This window comes from Stegodyphus dumicola, chromosome 11 (assembly GCF_044657685.1).
Source record: "Stegodyphus dumicola isolate Sdum_Otavi_A_Nest chromosome 11, ASM4465768v1".
Lineage (NCBI taxonomy): Eukaryota > Metazoa > Arthropoda > Arachnida > Araneae > Eresidae > Stegodyphus > Stegodyphus dumicola.
This window is the reverse complement of record NC_140778.1, coordinates 117,979,633-117,997,267: the sequence shown is the minus strand read 5'-3', so window position 1 is coordinate 117,997,267 and position 17,635 is coordinate 117,979,633. Positions and strand designations below refer to the sequence as shown.

Sequence of the window (17,635 nt, the reverse complement as noted above, 5' to 3'; positions counted from 1 at the left end):
GAGCATTTCGCATGCCAGAAGGTGTTCGTAACCACTCATAGTGCCCAGAAGGAGTCGAGAAACCACTTTTGAAGGTGTCATCAGGATGAATTTTCATCTGGAAAAACCCTGAAGTTAAATCAAGTGTGGAAAAATAATTCGAATCTCCTAACTGTTCTATCAATTCAATCATGGAAGGCAGAGGAAAACTGTCTTCTATCGTTTTCTCATTCAACTTGCGGAAGTCAGTGACTAAACGGTAGGTGTTATCCGCTTTCTTAACAAATAAAACAGGAGAACTGTAAGGGCTGTCACTTTCTTGAATGATGTTGGCTTCAAGCAGCTCTGCTACCTGTCTATCTAATTCATCCCTGAGATGGTAAGGTACTTTGTAAGGCTTTTGCCTAACCGGAATATTATCACGCAAGTTGATGTTGTGTAAGATGGTGTCACACCCTGTTAACTCAGTGACTGAGGCAGCAAAGATGTTACTATACTGATTGAGAAGGTGTGATAAATGTTGTTGTTGCTGCTCAGGTAAATGTGTAAGATCAAATTCACCACCCCAAGACTCGAAATCCTCCCCTGTTTCTATGGTGGTGTTGTTTACAAGTTCAGAGTTATGTGTGATGACATTCACAGGTTGGGCACTGGCCAATTTCATTCCTTTATTGAGATGTAGTGTATTTGGTGAAAAATTTGCAATTTTGACATAAAATTCGTTAGATGAAGAAGTCTGATTAACTGACCTGGCTATGGAAAATTGACTTTGAGCATGTTCTATTAAAGGTTCAATTAAGACAGTATCAGTAGTGAAATTTACAGAACGAGCAGTGAGCTTAATGATATTTTCAGAAAAAGGTGGTAATTTATGTTTGGTTACAGAGTAACAAAATGACTGAGAAACTGAAGTTGAGAAAACCTTATTACCCATAGCACTAGGCTGACTTAGATTCCATTTAAGAATTACATTTGATCCTAAGAGTTGAGAAGTGGAGAAATCCAAATGCATATTGTGGTCTGCAAGAAATTTAGTTCCTAATAAAGCACCATACTGAGATGAAAGAGGTGTGTCAGTAATTAAAAATTCTGTTTCAAAATATTGTTGTTGAAATTCTATTGTTAAATTCATTTTTTTTTATTTATTTTTACTTTTTCTGCAGCAATACCCTTTAAATATATGTTACATGAATCCAATGAGATTTTATTTCCAAAACATTGAATGTATTTAGCTTCTATGATGTTTACAGTTGCCCCCGAGTCCAATAAAAACTTTACTTTATTCCCCAAAATAGATCCCTCAACAATAGGCAAAGACGCCTCACTAGTGGATACTGTAAAAACCGATGGCACCTCCAAAAGGGTTTTAGGAGACGAAACGGAGACTGGTTTCTCCCCACCCTGAATTAGTTTAAATTAAAACTTGGTGCTTGGGGATTCAAAGCATTTGTAGCCACACTTGTGGTATTTGGAGCACCCGAAACAGCTGGTGTGGTGTTATTAGAATGTCTCCTGGCTGTTTGGTTATTTCGAAATCTCTGTTGACCCTGTCTAGAATGCTGATTAGGCACAATATTCGCATAGCAGTCCCTGCTAACATGCCCTATTCTGTTGCATCTGTAACGACGAGGCTGTATGGGTCTTGAACGAGTACCTTGTGATATTAAACTCTGCACCTGTGTTTGGAGAGAGCCCATCATTTTTGTAAGCTGAGCTATATTTTCCTGCTGCATCTTAATAGCTGTAGTGAGCTCTGAGTTGGTTACTGATGGTGGTGTAACTGCCTTCTTGACTGCTGGCTTAGCAGCATTCACTGCTCTAACCTCAGCTGTTGCAAAATCACTACTAGCATGGCTCTTAGCCCACATGTCTTCCTCAATAATTGCATGCTGTTTAGCAGATACAAAAGTTTTGTGATTCTGTGGCAGCAACAAGCGTCGCAAATGCAACTGCAATCCTTCGATAAACACTGACATAAGTAAATCCTGTCTCTGTGCTTCTGCTGCAGGATCACTGCTTCTTTCCACTGGTACAGTTTTGTACGAAAGAGCCTCTATACGTGCTGCAAATTGTCGCACTGACTCGTGTGGTTTCTGAAAAGCCTGAATAAGAGCACGGATGTTAGAGTGCAAATTGTGCACTGAACTGAACCTCTCTTTCAACGCTTTCACAACATAGTCAAGACTGGCTTCTTTCTTTAACCTAGGATTATTCCTAATTAATTCTGTCGCCTCACCTGCCACCTTGACTCTGATCACTGTTAACTTATCTTCATCTGACCAACCCACATGAGTGGCAATGAGATCAATCCTATCTAAGAAGTCATTCAGACTAATTCCCTTGTCTGCACCTGAGAAAAGAGGAACAGAATCCAGAGGATCAGAACCAAAAACTGATAGAGCCATTACTTCTTGACTCTCCTCCCAGTCTATTGCACTATTACTAGCCGCTCTGGCTGCTCGTTTTGACACTTTCTTTGGCATTTTAAACTGCGATCAGCAATTTCCAGCACATAAATAGGGATGTATCCCAATGTGTGATCAACACGCGTGCCTTTTAACCTTATGTTGCAAACATACAGTTTCAAAAGTGTGAAACAGTAATCCTCAAAATCAATATGTAAACATGCAATACAAAATTTTCCACAAAACAAAATACTTAACTAAACAGGTACTGCGTGAAAATGTTTGTGTTGGATACAATAGTTTTAAAGTCCAAATGTGTATCAGTAGTACATATCTGGTATGCAACCTCAAACAATAAGTATAAAATAAGCACAGTAATACGACCACTGTATAGGCCTGTCACTGTAACTAACTAACGAGTAGGGTTTCAGTAAAAAGCCTAGACATGTGGAAGAAAACTTTCACATAAATATGCAATAGTGCACATGACAATCACCAGTCTCAAGTCAAAATTAAGTTCCACTATAAGCGCAAGCCAAAAGTGATGCAAAAAAAAAACAGCACAACAAAATTGTTAAGTGCTAATAATTTGGTTCGAAAGTTCACGGCACCAATAATGTTATGTAGAAAAATCACGGTACCAATAAGGTTTCCTACTCTGTTGACATAACACTTAAAATTGTTTTTGAACAGTAATATACTAATATCAATAAGCCCAGTACATTTGCGTTGTGTTTTTGGATTAACCCTGAAATCAATTTGAGACTGAGACGGGTGAAAATCATTGAGCACACACACAAAAAGAAATAAATAAACATTGACTGATCTAGAAAAGGGAGCCTATTTATTAAAATTTTTAAGAGTTACTCAGTCCAGTAATTTGTAAGAATTAATATTCAATCAGTACTGTTAACATATTGATTATTACACAGTGCAGAATTAACTTAGTAAGCAAATCTGATTCAAGCTGAACTGTAAAATATTGCTTTCAACAAAATGCATACCTCTACAGAGTAATATTACTTCTACCTTAGACTCAATAATATCAAACTATTATTGCTATTACATTCAGATAAATATGATTAGATAAAATTTTGGATAAATTAACAATACCCTCCCCGGGGAGAAAAAAAAGAATAATTAACAAGTTATACATTCCAAAAAAAACATTTCACACAGAGTAATCAATACCAATGTAATTCTGGTTAAAGCACATAGTAACTTTCTATTTTCAAAAGAACGATTTAACCGGGTAATATGTTAATTAAAATCAGCTATTACATCCTACAAGCAATTTAGTCCCTAAGAGGAGCAAAGAAGCTCAAATAATGACACCTTTACCAATCAATCTTCACCAAGAAAGAAATTCACAAGTTCAATTAAATAATTTAATGAAGAATAAATTTCCTTAACCAATCTGACTAATTTACATTCACAGTTTCAATTAACTAATTTAAATAATGATATATTTCCTTGGCCAATCTAATAATTTACTTTATGGACAACAAAATGATTTCATTAGAATTAGGTTAGTTTACTCAACTACAAAATTTTTAATTCAACTAATTAAGTTATTTTCAATCACTATTAACTATTTTAGTTGTTAGAATTACTTATTAGAAATGTCTAGTAAACTTTACTATAAGAATTGCCTATTATAAAATTTTTTCTCTTTTTTTTTTTAAATATCCGACCAACAAATAAAAGAAAACAAATAAAAGGAACTTATCTTATGAAATACAAGCTGCAGATGAACAGGAGGAGGAGAAATGCCCTCATATTTAACAATTATCAAGATGCCAAGGAGGACGGCTGCTGAGCGTAGTAGAAAATGAGAAGAGTTCGTGGGTGGATAGTTTTCAAAAAAGTCAAATCCAATCCAATATTGAAGGTAGCATTTTTGTCGTGGGACACCGGAGCTAGCGATGCAGAAGACTCTTGATGGCGGCAATTAATTCTTAAAGATTAGGTAGGTCGAAGCAGATGGAAACTATTCATGGAGGAAAGACTGAAATTTCTTCTTAACGGCACTAGAACTAGGCATCACTCTTCTTCGCTTTTTCCTATTTTAATTATCTTTGAGTAACTTACATATTAAGGCACGGCGATGAGGAGCCTATAATTTAGTCGAGGTCATAATTCGTGCAACTAAGTCCCTCGTTCAAAACTCCAGGGCAAGAGGCCCGTAGATCCAAAGACGGAAAAATGCATTTTCCGAGATGAAATTCTGCTGCCAACGAGACAGCGTCAGATGGTAAGTAGAAAGTGCAAAAAAGTGAAAAAAAGTGAGTTCGTCCCCTAAAACAACCCGTTAAAAGGGAGAGCGCCGGACTGCCAAGATGGCGCAACCCATTTTTCGCCGAAAGTTGAAATAGTTGCAACCACAGCATACCCTCATGTTATCAAACTCGCCAAAACCACTATTTTGAAACCTCAACGGAAAATCTATGTCGCCAAACCCTCGCCAAATAACCACCACCTGCGACCGGGGGAGATTAGGAATTTCAACAACCCTGCAAGGGTCCCAACGAAAGAACGCTGAAAACTCGCAAAAAGTGACTTTTCAACCGGAAAGAAGGCATTTCATCCCCCTTTAACTAAATCACAAGCGAAACGAAGAAAAATCTACTCATTAAAGCTCATAACTGAAATGCAATTAAAGTTAGAAAAATGAAAGTTATGCCATATTAAAGAGCTAATTTTTCTGCAACTAATGATATTAAATACTAAGAAATCAAATTAATTTTTGACATGAAAAACTGAGTTTATTACGTAGAAACAAAAATACTTATCCATTGTTTGCGTGTACAAGATTGAAGACGCAGTTCGCGTAAACTCGGAAAGCCAAAATATATTACACTAGAATTAATAGGCCCCAAAAAGAATATAACCAAACTTGTGTAGCTCAAATTTTGAATAATTACAACTTAAAATTTTGATTTTTATGAATCACTTAATTAAATTAAATTCGCTACACAACACAGTCCTAGACAGACTGAATGACGTCGTGGTTCGGATCCGTAAGTCTTCGAACTTTAAACCTAAAGTCATTCATTACGACAGGTTAGCTCATTACTATGGCCATAGTACGCAGTGTAAATAATTGTAAATAGTGTAAGACCATAGTCCTTTATGTTTCTAACTGTGTATTTGATTTGTATTTGGTATTTCATTTGATTTGTATTTAGTATTTGATTTGTATTTTGTATTTGATTTGTATTTTGTATTTGATTTGTATTTGATAGCATTTGATTTGCATTTGATAGCATTTGACTTGTTTTATTTATTGCATTTAGCGTTCATGTTGTTTATTGCATTTATGCCATAGTTGTAAGTTTGGCTTCCTGTCCAGGGATTGTACTGCCCGGGACGTGCAGTCCTTGGAAAGGGGGCAGTGTTACGAATTTGGTATTTGAATAGCTAATGTTAGTTGAATTATAAATTAAATGGTTTTATTTCCCGCGCAGTGCAGCGCGTGACGAATATTAAAGGAAAGCTAAGCCGGAAGATTAAAAATACAAGAGCGCGTGCATTTAACATTAAATAAATAAATATCTCTTTTTGATTTCGAGAAAGTTCCAGAAAGTTCTCCCGCTCGATTTTAAAATCTTATAAAAAGGAGGAAAACCTCTCAATTCAATTAGTCAGTTAATTTAGTTAGCTTGTTGTTGTTTTAAGAGTGTGTTAAGAAAACTGCTCTATTTGATTGTAGTAATATAAGTATAAGTAATATAAGTAATATAGTATAAGTAAAGTAAGTATGAGTAAATATAAGTATTTTTGCAAAACTTTAATGTAAAATGTTTGCTCTGAAAGAGAAGGGGCTATGTGGCTATGTTTGATCGGCGTTCAAATTGATAGAGTTTTATTCAAAATCTTCGTTACCCTTAGGTCGTGTTTTACCTTGAATTTAAATTTAAGGCTAACACACTGATTTCTTTCTATTAAATTCTGAGTAACAAGGTTGTTCAAGAATAAATATTTTAAAATGAAGGTCGACTTTGGACAAAAACTCACAGAGATTGAACTGAATGCACGTACGGCGACTTACTATTTCTCAGTAATAAAATGTAACTATCACTCAGTTTAATCTAACCTCGTTAACTGATTTTCATTTAAAGGTGCTTTCCATTTGTTTACGTTTTAAATCTACTGAAACTATCTGTGCATATTTTTCTGCTGCTTTGCTTGAAAACTATCTGCACTTAGTTTTCATACAATAATGAAATATGTGAAATACGACATGATAAAAAATGAGTACAACATTAAACATTTCAAATACAAAAGGCATTATAAATCACTTCACCTGTAATTCAGGTCATTTATGTATCACATTAGTAGATTGCTATGTATTTAAGTTCTGAGCAGTATTATGATATATGATTCCTTACATATTCTATTAAATTCACAGCATGTAACTGTGGCAAAGGTTCAAACTGCACATTTTCCGGAGGCTGGACTATTACGAAAACATGCATATGCAAAAAAGGATATGAAGTTGAGGAGAATATTTGCAAGGGTATGAAATTTCCCATTTTTCATGAAAATTATGTTCTTAATATTATAACACCTGAATAATGTATTTTCATTTCATTATAAGAAAGATTATTTTTTGATAAATATATATCATGTAGAATTTATTCGGTGAAAGAGTTCTGTCATTTTAATAACGCAATATATTTTACAGATTCCTGTGTTTTCATATTTCCTCATTCTTTCACAGTTTGCTAAAAATGCATTTAAATAATTATTAAAAATTTTAATTGCTTTGCTTATGGAAGCAACTTTTACTATTTATACATTTTGTGGTGCTATTTCTGAGAAATATACCTCAAGCAGTTTTAGCTTATGCAAGCTATTAAATTTAAAATTGTGGAAAAGGAACTACAATTAACTGCGATTAATCAGGTAAGAATTAACTGAATCACGGATTAACCGGGACATATTTTAAAAAGACTAAGTATATTTACAGCAGCATGATGGAAGTGTTATTATCGCAAATTACCAAAATAAATCAAATTTTCCACAGCAGATGCAAAAAGAGAAAATTATGAATGATATAACAAGCAATAGTAGTTAATACTACAATATCTAGGAATTGTTTTTATCTATAACACGGCGTAATTTAACTGTACATAAATACAATAAATAAAGATTGTTAATCCATTCATTAATATGAATTGCTAAATTAAAAATAGAAGTTATTCCTCATTTCTGCGCTTTTAAAAACTGTCCCATAAAACATGATTTTGGTTTAACCATGGGCATCGTCCTCTATATCACCGTGTTTAATCAGAAGTCTACTGTATTACGTTTTATGCAATCATGTAAGAAAATCATATCTAACAATGTTCATCATGTAATAGGTCAATGAGCTGTATACTACCTAATGGACTACATAAGTGGCGGAACATTTCAGTTCTAACAAAAGAACTTCTAACAACTGTTATGACAAAAAATTTTCTAGTGGATTATGATGTCATGATCTGATTGCAGACTGCAAGTTCTGGTCATCTCATGTTTCTTGCTATCATAAAATTATATGCGTTGTTAAGGTTTTATCAATGCAATCAAATTTTGTATTCATATACAGAGTAAAAATCCGATAATGTGACATTCAAAGTATCGTCTCGTCCGATTACCCGGCATATCTTTTAACGAAATCCCTACCTTATATGAGAGAGCTACTAACAGCTAGTTCTTTGCCCTAAATTTCGGGTTTACATATTGCTTGCTTTCTTATCCTCATTTATTTAATATATTTTCGGAATTAGATAAAAAATACTGATAAAGGAATAAACCGGAAACACGCTACTTAACCAATTGACTGAAAGATAAATTTTATAAATCGACTAGAATAGGTTGATAACATTACAAAAAATTAAATTCAACCATCATCTCTATAAGCGATTGATTCGATACCTCTATAAAGATCCAATGGTTATCTAACAGAATCTATGTTAATGAAGAAACTAAGCAATTACACAAAAAATTAATGTGACAAAGTATAGTGATAATAAACTGAAAGTCAGAAAAAATTAGCCAAATTTGGTAAATTTAAGAGCCGAAGGGATAAGTGCATTGAATACACGAGTAAGCAAAAGAAGTAAAATATAGAATGATGAAGAAAACATATTTAGGATTATAGTCTGTACTTTTAGTCTAAAAATGAAATTTTTCAAGAGAGAAACATGAATTAAATGGACATTCGAACTTTATTTGAAAAGATTTTATGCTCTGACAATAATGGTCATTTTAAAACAAAATTCCTTATATGTAAATAAATTTATATCTTAATAAAATAGAAATTTTTACTAATTAAATATATTTTCAGAATGACTACACACACTCTTCCTCCATACAACATATGAAGTATTCTGCAACAAAATTTTAAGTGTTGTATTAAAATTAGAGTTTCCTTTACTACTATTGTAACGTAAATATTTTATCAAAAATACCAAAAAATCAGAAATACGCCGAGACTACCCGTCAACGGTTGTTCTGCACAGCTTCTTAATATACGTATATAAACCTTAATAATAATTAGACACAGTGAGTCTATTATTAGAATATCTGTTTACAATTTCAATATTTATAGAAAAAGAAATAAATCTTATCTACTTGAATTCTGCACATGCTTCTTGACGAATAAACACTTTTATTAATACTCGACATCAGCATTTTCACAGTTTCTTTGAAGTAAAGCAGGAACTAGGATATTATTCAATAAACAGATCACAAATACAATATAATAATTCAATTCAATGCATGTCAACATTAAATTCATAGAACACTTCTATCACTAAGCAAACACGGATCAGAACGTGCATGGTAACGCTGAAAACTGATACCATCCACAATAAAAAGGATACATAAAACCTGCGTCATTAAAACATTAATACATTATAAGTCTCGTGTTCATTCAATAAAGTTATTCATAAAACAGTCTCGTGGATCAAAATCGTAAAACCAACCTTGTATTTAGCGTAAGTATATTGAAACACTCAATCGATTTCGAGGGCAGCTACAGGTCCCTCCTCATCAGGAGAAAAAAATACCTAAAAAGAAGAAAAATAAAATAAAGGGGAATCTCAGAAACACGTGGTCCTTATCAGCACTGCACTTGGTTATAACCAGATTTTTAATCAGAGTTACACCGGCCGCCTACTTTTACTGAGCCAAGCTATCTGATCAAACATGTAAAACAAAGGACAAGAAAAATTAGTGAAGTTAAAAATAGGGAGCGAGGGGGAACTGCACCTTCACGCTCAAAATCTGAACTTCGAATAATGGAAAGCTACCAAACGCGAGGAGGTAACGCCATCTATCGGCAAAAATAACTGAACTAAGGTAGTAGAATTTTAAAGGCATTAGGAAGGACTGGATTGGACTTCAAGTCATTAACTAAACCAGCTAAATCTTTGTGAATATGAAAAGCCTCAAGAAAATCCAATTCACCTATGGAAGAAGCCTTTTGGATAATGTTTGCAGACCCAAGGTCAAAAGTATGGTTAAATGTCCAACTATAATACGCTATTGAAGACTTGTTAATTTCGCCTTTTCTGACATAAGATTCATGTTCCTTGATACGAAACTTCAACGCTCTTTTTGTTTGGCCAATATATCTTAAACCACACTGACACGATATACTATAAATTCCCCAAGAATTCAAGACAGAAACGCAATCTTTTAGAATCGAAGGGTGAATTTTATTAATAGGGGAGAAACCGACTTGAAAATTGAATTTCTGGAGAACCGTGCAATTCTATAGCTAACAGAAGGATAAAATGGAAGCACGACAAGGTCATTAATATTATTTCTAACAGTGGAATGTCTTCTTTGATGGGAATCTGAAAATTTTTTAACGGCTTTATCAATAATCACGGGAGAAAATCCACGGTGAATCGCAACTGCTCTCAAATAATTAAGTTCATTGGTAAGCAAAGATTCAGAGGAACAAACTTTAAGCGCGCGGAATACATAATAGTAAAAAGAAGCCATTTTTTGCTTAAACAGGGTGGCATGACTTGGCATGGGGTGGTAAACAAACTGCAAAGGGTTTACGGTACACAGTAGTGCTAAAATCAGTTTCATTGCGGATTATAAGAATATCAAGGAAGGGGAGGGAATTGTTGGATTCAATTTCAAGAGTGAATTGGATGGCTGGATCAATTGAATTCATAATAGATAGAATCTCGGATAAATCCTCTTTATAACCGTCAAAAAATGCGAAAGTGTCGTGAACATACCGAATCCAAAGACGAAAAGATAGTTTATCAAATAATTTCATCTCAAAATAGTGCATATAAATGTCAGTAAGTATCGGACTGAGAGGATTACCCATAGCCAATCCTTCAACTTGACAAACATATGCATTTTGGAAAACAAAGTGAGTTTGACTTAGAGAGACTTTAAGGACCACGTGTTTCTGAGACTTTCCTTTATTTTATTTTTCTTCTTTCTAGGTATTTCTTTCTCCTGATGAGGAGGGAGCTTTAGCTGCCCTCGAAATCGATTGAGTGTTTCAATATACTTACGCTAAATACAAGGTTGTTTTTACGATTTTGATTGTCACATTAGCGTGTTTCTCTTCTAATCTAGTCTCGTGGATATCTTCCGAAGTTTATTGACGGCATTACGTAACAACTATTTTTAACTTAAGGGTTACATCTTTCAGTGATTTTATTTATAACTTCTTTATTATTATTAATCCCCTATTACGTCAATACAAACCCTTGATTTACGATTCCTGTGAAAATTGATACTAATTATTTGCTAATGAATTGTGTGTTTCTTCTGTAAAACACGAAATACTTACAAAAAGGTATAACTTCTTCGTTCTTTGATAATCATGTGTAGTAAATACAAGGAAGAAGAAAAAGAAATATATAAGGCATTTTTGAATTATATTTCATGAAAATTAGTTGATTAGCAGTTTTGCTGTTAAACAATACTTATCCAAATAATTACAAATTCCTTCCCATTGCTATTAATCAGTATAGACGAAGCAGAGGATGAATTTCGTCATCCCAGATGAAGAGTTTAGAATAGACCTCAATTTCATTCAACAAATACCTAATACCTCTAAAACTTCATAATAGACATTAAAAGTGTATTGAAATTCTAAGTGGAATTAATAAATTATATATTTTTCTTCACAAAACAAGAACTGTAAATTAGGAGCTATGATCGGACTAGTGATTCCACAAAGGAGAAACATTTATTGACAAACATTTTTAAACAATGATTTAATCTTCACAACCATCACTCTAGGAATCTCCAGTATGGTACCTTTGAACTCTAGCTCTGGTTGCCAGACGTGTTCAAAGGCTTTCACCTCATCTGGCATCAGTTTAGCAGCACTCCCTTTTGTTGTGTAGCGCAGAGCCGATGAATCCTATTATATGGACAAGCTGAGTAGGCATAGAAATTCTTTTCTGGAAATCATATTCGTGGTCTGCGAGACAGTTGAGTTCGCTTAACAATCAGCTGTAAATCAGGTCTCAAGTATTTTATTTAATGAGGATGATAGGCTATTTAGTCTACAGTTTCCTTCATGCTTACGGGAAGTAATTTTTGTGCAAGCATGCGTTAAAGATTATGTAATTTTACATATCAAGCTATATTTTTAAGCCTGAAATTGCTACTCTCATCACTGTCAGGATCTTTCTGGGTTTAAGTGACCTAATTTTGCAGTTCACATCGTAAGGGGAGGCGAATTTCGTAATATTTCGCACATTCAGGGAGTTCAGCTGCTTACCAATAATGTCTGTAATCTCCAGATCCGAATTTTGGTCGGCTGAAAACGTGTTAGGAATGAATTGGTTGGACAGATCCTCTTCAAAAAGCTCCGATTTTTCGTCATCAGAAGAAATGAACTCATTTATACTTTTGTAAGGGTGTGGTGTAGGAGCAGGCACTTTTAAGAGTTTTGATATATCTCCAAATATTTCAGCTGTCGAGGTGAAATTTTTCTATTTCAGCATTCCACAGCTTTTAGGCTTTTTAATCATGTGATTAATAGGGTGTAGCAAAAAAAAAACCTTTATTTCTTAATTCTATTACCTGAGACATTAAATTATTCCAAATGGACTAGTGTGTTCAAATTTCAGCCCAAAACGTTGACATAGTAACTTTCCATGCGTCAAGTGAATATCTGTACTGACTTTTTTCACGGTTTTATGCTTTTTCACGGTTTTTTTTTTTTTTTTTTTTTTTTTTTTTTTTTTTTTTTTTTTTTATGAATTGCTTTCTAAAAAACGCCATTATTAGCCCCAGAAATTTCTCCTCATACCAAAATATCAAATTTTATGCCAAAATATTGTTGCCTGCCTATGGGTTCGTAATAGATTGAATGCAGAAGTGTGATGAAAAGTTAATAAAATTTATTCTTATCACAAGAAATAAAACAAAATGCAGAAATTCTTCCTCATAGGTATTCGTATAATATCACAATATCACACAGTAGTTATATTTTAAACTACTAAAACACGTTCAATAAAACGCAATCCAAAGAAAGCTAATCCGATTTCGCCGAGAATTTGCTACAGTCAATAACAACTTAGTAAACAATTGAACTGAGGTGTTTTCCTTTTATTTTTTTAAAGCTTTTTAATCAGGCTCGAGAACATTCTGGTAATTTTTATTTCCTAGAGGTTTCTGAAAAACTATAATTACGAGATATCTATTTATTAAATGTATGCTTATTTATTAAATGTAAAATGGAAATGTAAAATGCTGTATTTTCACTTTTTCGGAGTACCTTTCTCTTAAAACTCGTCGCGCGCAGCATTGCACGGGGAAATGAAACAATTTAATTACAATTCTACTGAAAATAGCAAATTAAATACAAAAACCGTAACAATATGCTACTAGATGAAAGAAAGGGTTCAAATTTGACTATTGGTTCTAGCTTGGGATAAGCAATCACCTGTCTTTCATGTTCTCTCAACGAATTTTTATTGTTAATTAGTTGGCTGTTCGGTGGGTTTTGTCAATCCTGCTTTATAGCTCCTTGTTTATGTTGGACTAAGATAACGTCAACTAGAAGTAAAGCTGTTTGCAATATTTTTGAACTCCAGTATACATTAAAGAGGAAATTTTACCCTCGTATGTTAATGTTGTGAAGCATTTTCTTTGGGTCAGAAATGAGTTATTGTGGTAAGGGAGAAAGACCCACCAGTCAAGGATATTATCAAAATTGTTTCCTCGGACATTTCAAGAATTTGGAAGGAAAGTTTCATACCTTAGGTAAGTTAACAAGAAATTATTCGTCTTATAAGAAATTACAATGGAAAGAACCAAAACATAAAATGAAATACCAAAATCTCGAAAGAGGCTGATAAAATTAAGAAAGATTTCTTGGATCATGCATGCAGTACTTTGTTTGATATTTCTGTATGCAAATGTTCGAATTACAAACAATGTAAATGCTCCCTTGAAGTTTCAAAGAGCGAAATTTCTTAACAGAACAACGGCGTGAAAGAAAAATGGCCATTGGTTCAATCGACCTTTCTGAAAGTCGAAAATTCCAACGTTTATGAGGAAAGAGAAAAACGGAAACTTAAGAATCTAAAGCAAGGGTACATAAAGACAATTACAGACTTAAAGGCAAATGCCGTCTTAGTGTTTAATTCATAAGGCATACCTGAAGTTGATGTCTACGATTACGTTAGTCAATGTGATGACTTCGTGGCTTAATAAGGCACCATTTAGCAAGACGAAACAAACATTTATTAAATACATAATTCAAAGCATAATATAATAATGACTCAGAGCAGTACGTCGCTCCTACGGCATAGTACAATCTACTACCTTCCTCTTCCGAGGCTAACATGCAACTCTTAATAAATACATTAACCCTTCTCGTAGAAGAGCTACCTGCGCCAAGCACGCTCTGTTGATCGCCAAACAGTCGCCAGATATCACAGTCAAAAAGCCACTGTCTGAAAGCAACTGATTTTCGAATTCCCTTCAACCTCCAAAACAGTGCAAAACCGAATACCTCATCCAAATTTAGCTGCTGCTTGTGATAGAACTGGAGTTCGGATAGATCAGTTTCTGTCATTGCATCCTCTATACTTCATGATCTTGGAATTGCTTCTAACAATACTCCAGCTAAAGTTAGTGGCAGGAGTAAGCTGCGGAGAGAATTCGTAAAATACGGTTCCAGCTTCAGTCAGCCTCTACACCAATAATACAGTCTTTGTACGGCATCTACTTTGATGGAATGAAAGACAAAACTATAGTGAATGAGAAGAAGGGAAATTCTTTCTACAGGACTACAGCTGAGTAATAAGCATATTGTTCTCTTGTCCAAACCTAAATCTGCTTATACGTAACTTCGAATTCTGGGTCCAGTACAGATATTACAGAAAGCATCACCAGTATTCTTATACTCAAACGAACTAAACATTCCAAATTGGTTGTTGTTGGGTGTGATTGAACGAGCGTCAACACTGGGAAGAAAAATGGCGCAAATAGACGTCTTGAGATCTTTATTGGTCATAAACTGCATTGGTTTGTATGCTTGTTTGCACACCAATGAATTGCCTCTTTTTCATCTTTCCAGAAGATTGATGGAAATACATCTGGATCACAACCGTTTTCTGGAACAGGAAACTCCCTAAAACATTTAAAAACCCTTCCCTTGACAGGTTATGGCCCTATGGCACATATTTGTCAGTTGATCTATCTGACATTGACAAAAACGTCAGTTCTCACCAAAAATACAGCGTGTTTCAAAAAGAATATCCGTATTTCAAATGCATATGTTTATTAAACTGTATGACATACGATTATGTAAACTTTACACACATATGTACGTCTCAAGTTCAGATTACAGATGTTCAGTATGTCCTCCATCAGCAACACGAACAATATCACATCGATACTCAAATTCCTCCCATACTCGGACAAGCATGTCCGTTGTCACTGATGTTATGGCAGTATGGATCCGGTTCTTCACCTCTTCCGGGTTCCGTGGCATTGGTGGTACATAAACGTTGTCTTTAATGAAAACCCACAGAAAGAAATCACAGGGTGACAAATCCGGTGACCGTGGAGGCCAGGCCAGCTGAGACATGCTAAGTCGCCAGCTCCTTGACGAATAATCCAGCCGTTCGGTAGAGTTTCATTCAGATAATCCCGCACTTGGCGGCACAATTGAGGGTGTGCCCCGTCTTGTTGAAAAATGAAATGGCATTCGTGCAGACTGGAAAACAACCAGTTTTGTGATATAGCGAGATACTGCTGACCGTTAACCGTGTTCCCATCAAAGAAGAATGGGCCGTAAACAGATGATCGGGATATCGCACAAAACACGTTGATTTTGGGCGAATCTCGTACATGTTCAATGGCAGTATGTGAGTTTTGTAGGCCCCAAATTCGACATTGTGTTTGTTTACATGACCACTAACATGAAAAGTCGCTTCATTACTGAACACGATGCGTTGTGGGAAAGTGTTATCATTGCCAATAGCCTCAATAATCTCGTTACAAAATGCAACTCGTTTGCGTTTGTCATGAGGACGCAGAGCCTGTAACAAATGTAACTTGTACGTCTTCATAACCAACCGACGTCTCAAAACACGCCAAACTGTTGTTGCAGGCAGTTGTAATTCCCGACAGACACGACGAGTTGATTTTGAAGGACTGCGTTGGAAAGCAGTTTGAATTCGTGCAACATTATCGTCGGGAACACGAGGGCGGCCAGGACTCTTTCCTTTACATACACATCCTGTATTTACAAACTGTCGATACCATCTGCGAATGTTCCACTCATTCGGAGGATCGCTTTGGTACCTCAACTTGAAACGTCTTTGCACTGTAATCACGGAATTGCACTTCGCAAACTCGAGAACACAAAATAATTTTTGGTGCGGTGTAGCTATTTTAAACATGTGACGGTTACCACGCAAAACAGAAGACAACATCTAGTGTCTATTAATATAAACAACATCTAGTGGCTATGTATTCGTTTCGCCAATATCCGAGCCGAGGCGCAATGATCGATAGTTTAGACAAAATAACACTTTGTAATACGTATATTCTTTTTGATACACGGTTCCTTGATATTTCTAAGGAAGTATTCGCAGGGAAGTGCTCTTCAGATTTAGCAAACAGGAGCCCTGGGAAGATGGCTCACTATAACCAACAGAATTCTTCTCCTTTATGTATCAACCGTCGAATCAACAGACGACTTGAAATTACTAGCCGAATATGTTATAAACCTTTATATAGCATCCTGATTTGAAACAAAGAAAATCTCGAGATCAACATATGGAGCACGTCATATTCACGGAATGATGAAGAAAAATTCATTCTTGACAGAAAACGTTAAGGTAAGAGTTCTCGAATAACTCTTATTTTGCTGTTGTTGAACTGTTAGTTTGTTCAATCTGAAAACACCCGGTTGGCGGTGCTGGAAAATAAACGAGCACATCTCGTTTATTTAGCTTCGCCTGACAAAAATATTGAAAGCAAGAAAAGCTGATTGGAAGTGGAAAATACTACAATTTGGTGCTTCCTAAAACGTATTTCAAAGTAGACGGCGACCTTGAACCTCAGGGATGAAAACACACGATTGATTAGAGGCGGTTGTCAGTTTAAAATAGGAACTCTCCCTTGCCATTCTCAAGTAGTAGAGAGGAGGTGAGACTAGGGAAAGAGACGACATTGTCAACATGTGTTGTAGAAGACAAGGATGGATTCATACTCGGTCGAATCAGTTTCAAAAACGAACTTGCGAAGTTCGACACAAAGATGGATTTCTGCGGTTCTCTTGTGGAACCTGAAGATGAAGTGTGATTAAGCTGAGATTTCTTACCGCCATATTTTTACCAGTTAACAACCAAATGTTGGGTCAGGAAAGAAAAATCTTGTAAACAAATCATTAAAGAAATTTGGTAAAAATTAGTTTAACGTTTTCATTAACCTTAACATTGATTTTTTTTATTTACTTCATATGGAACCTGAAGATGACGAACGATTGAGCTGCAGTTAATTTTACTACAGATACTTTCATCGAAAAGAACCATTTTTTGGATCAGGAAATAATAAAATTTGGAAAAACAATTTTTTTGTCCCTTTTTCACTCCACCATAGTGCTTGTTGGGACGATTTAATCTGTTTATTTCCATCTTGATCAATGAATACCGCGTATGGCCAAGGGCGTTTGGTAGCACGCATTCGCGCATTTTTTCAGAAAATTGATGCAAATTTGAACAGCACTCTGAATGTCCTGAATAGTT

At 35.0% G+C, this 17,635-nt stretch overlaps 1 protein-coding gene across 1 annotated transcript in view; it reads left to right on the top strand.

Annotated features, from left to right (window-relative positions):
* The window catches only part of LOC146994367 (uncharacterized), a 110,909-nt gene that overhangs the window by 84,422 nt on the left and 8,852 nt on the right, over positions 1 to 17,635 (top strand). Inside the window, exon 4 of the mRNA XM_085827148.1 lies at positions 6,796 to 6,903. Coding sequence (XP_085683274.1) covers positions 6,796 to 6,903 — 108 coding nt within the window. The remainder of the gene's footprint in view (positions 1 to 6,795; positions 6,904 to 17,635) is intronic.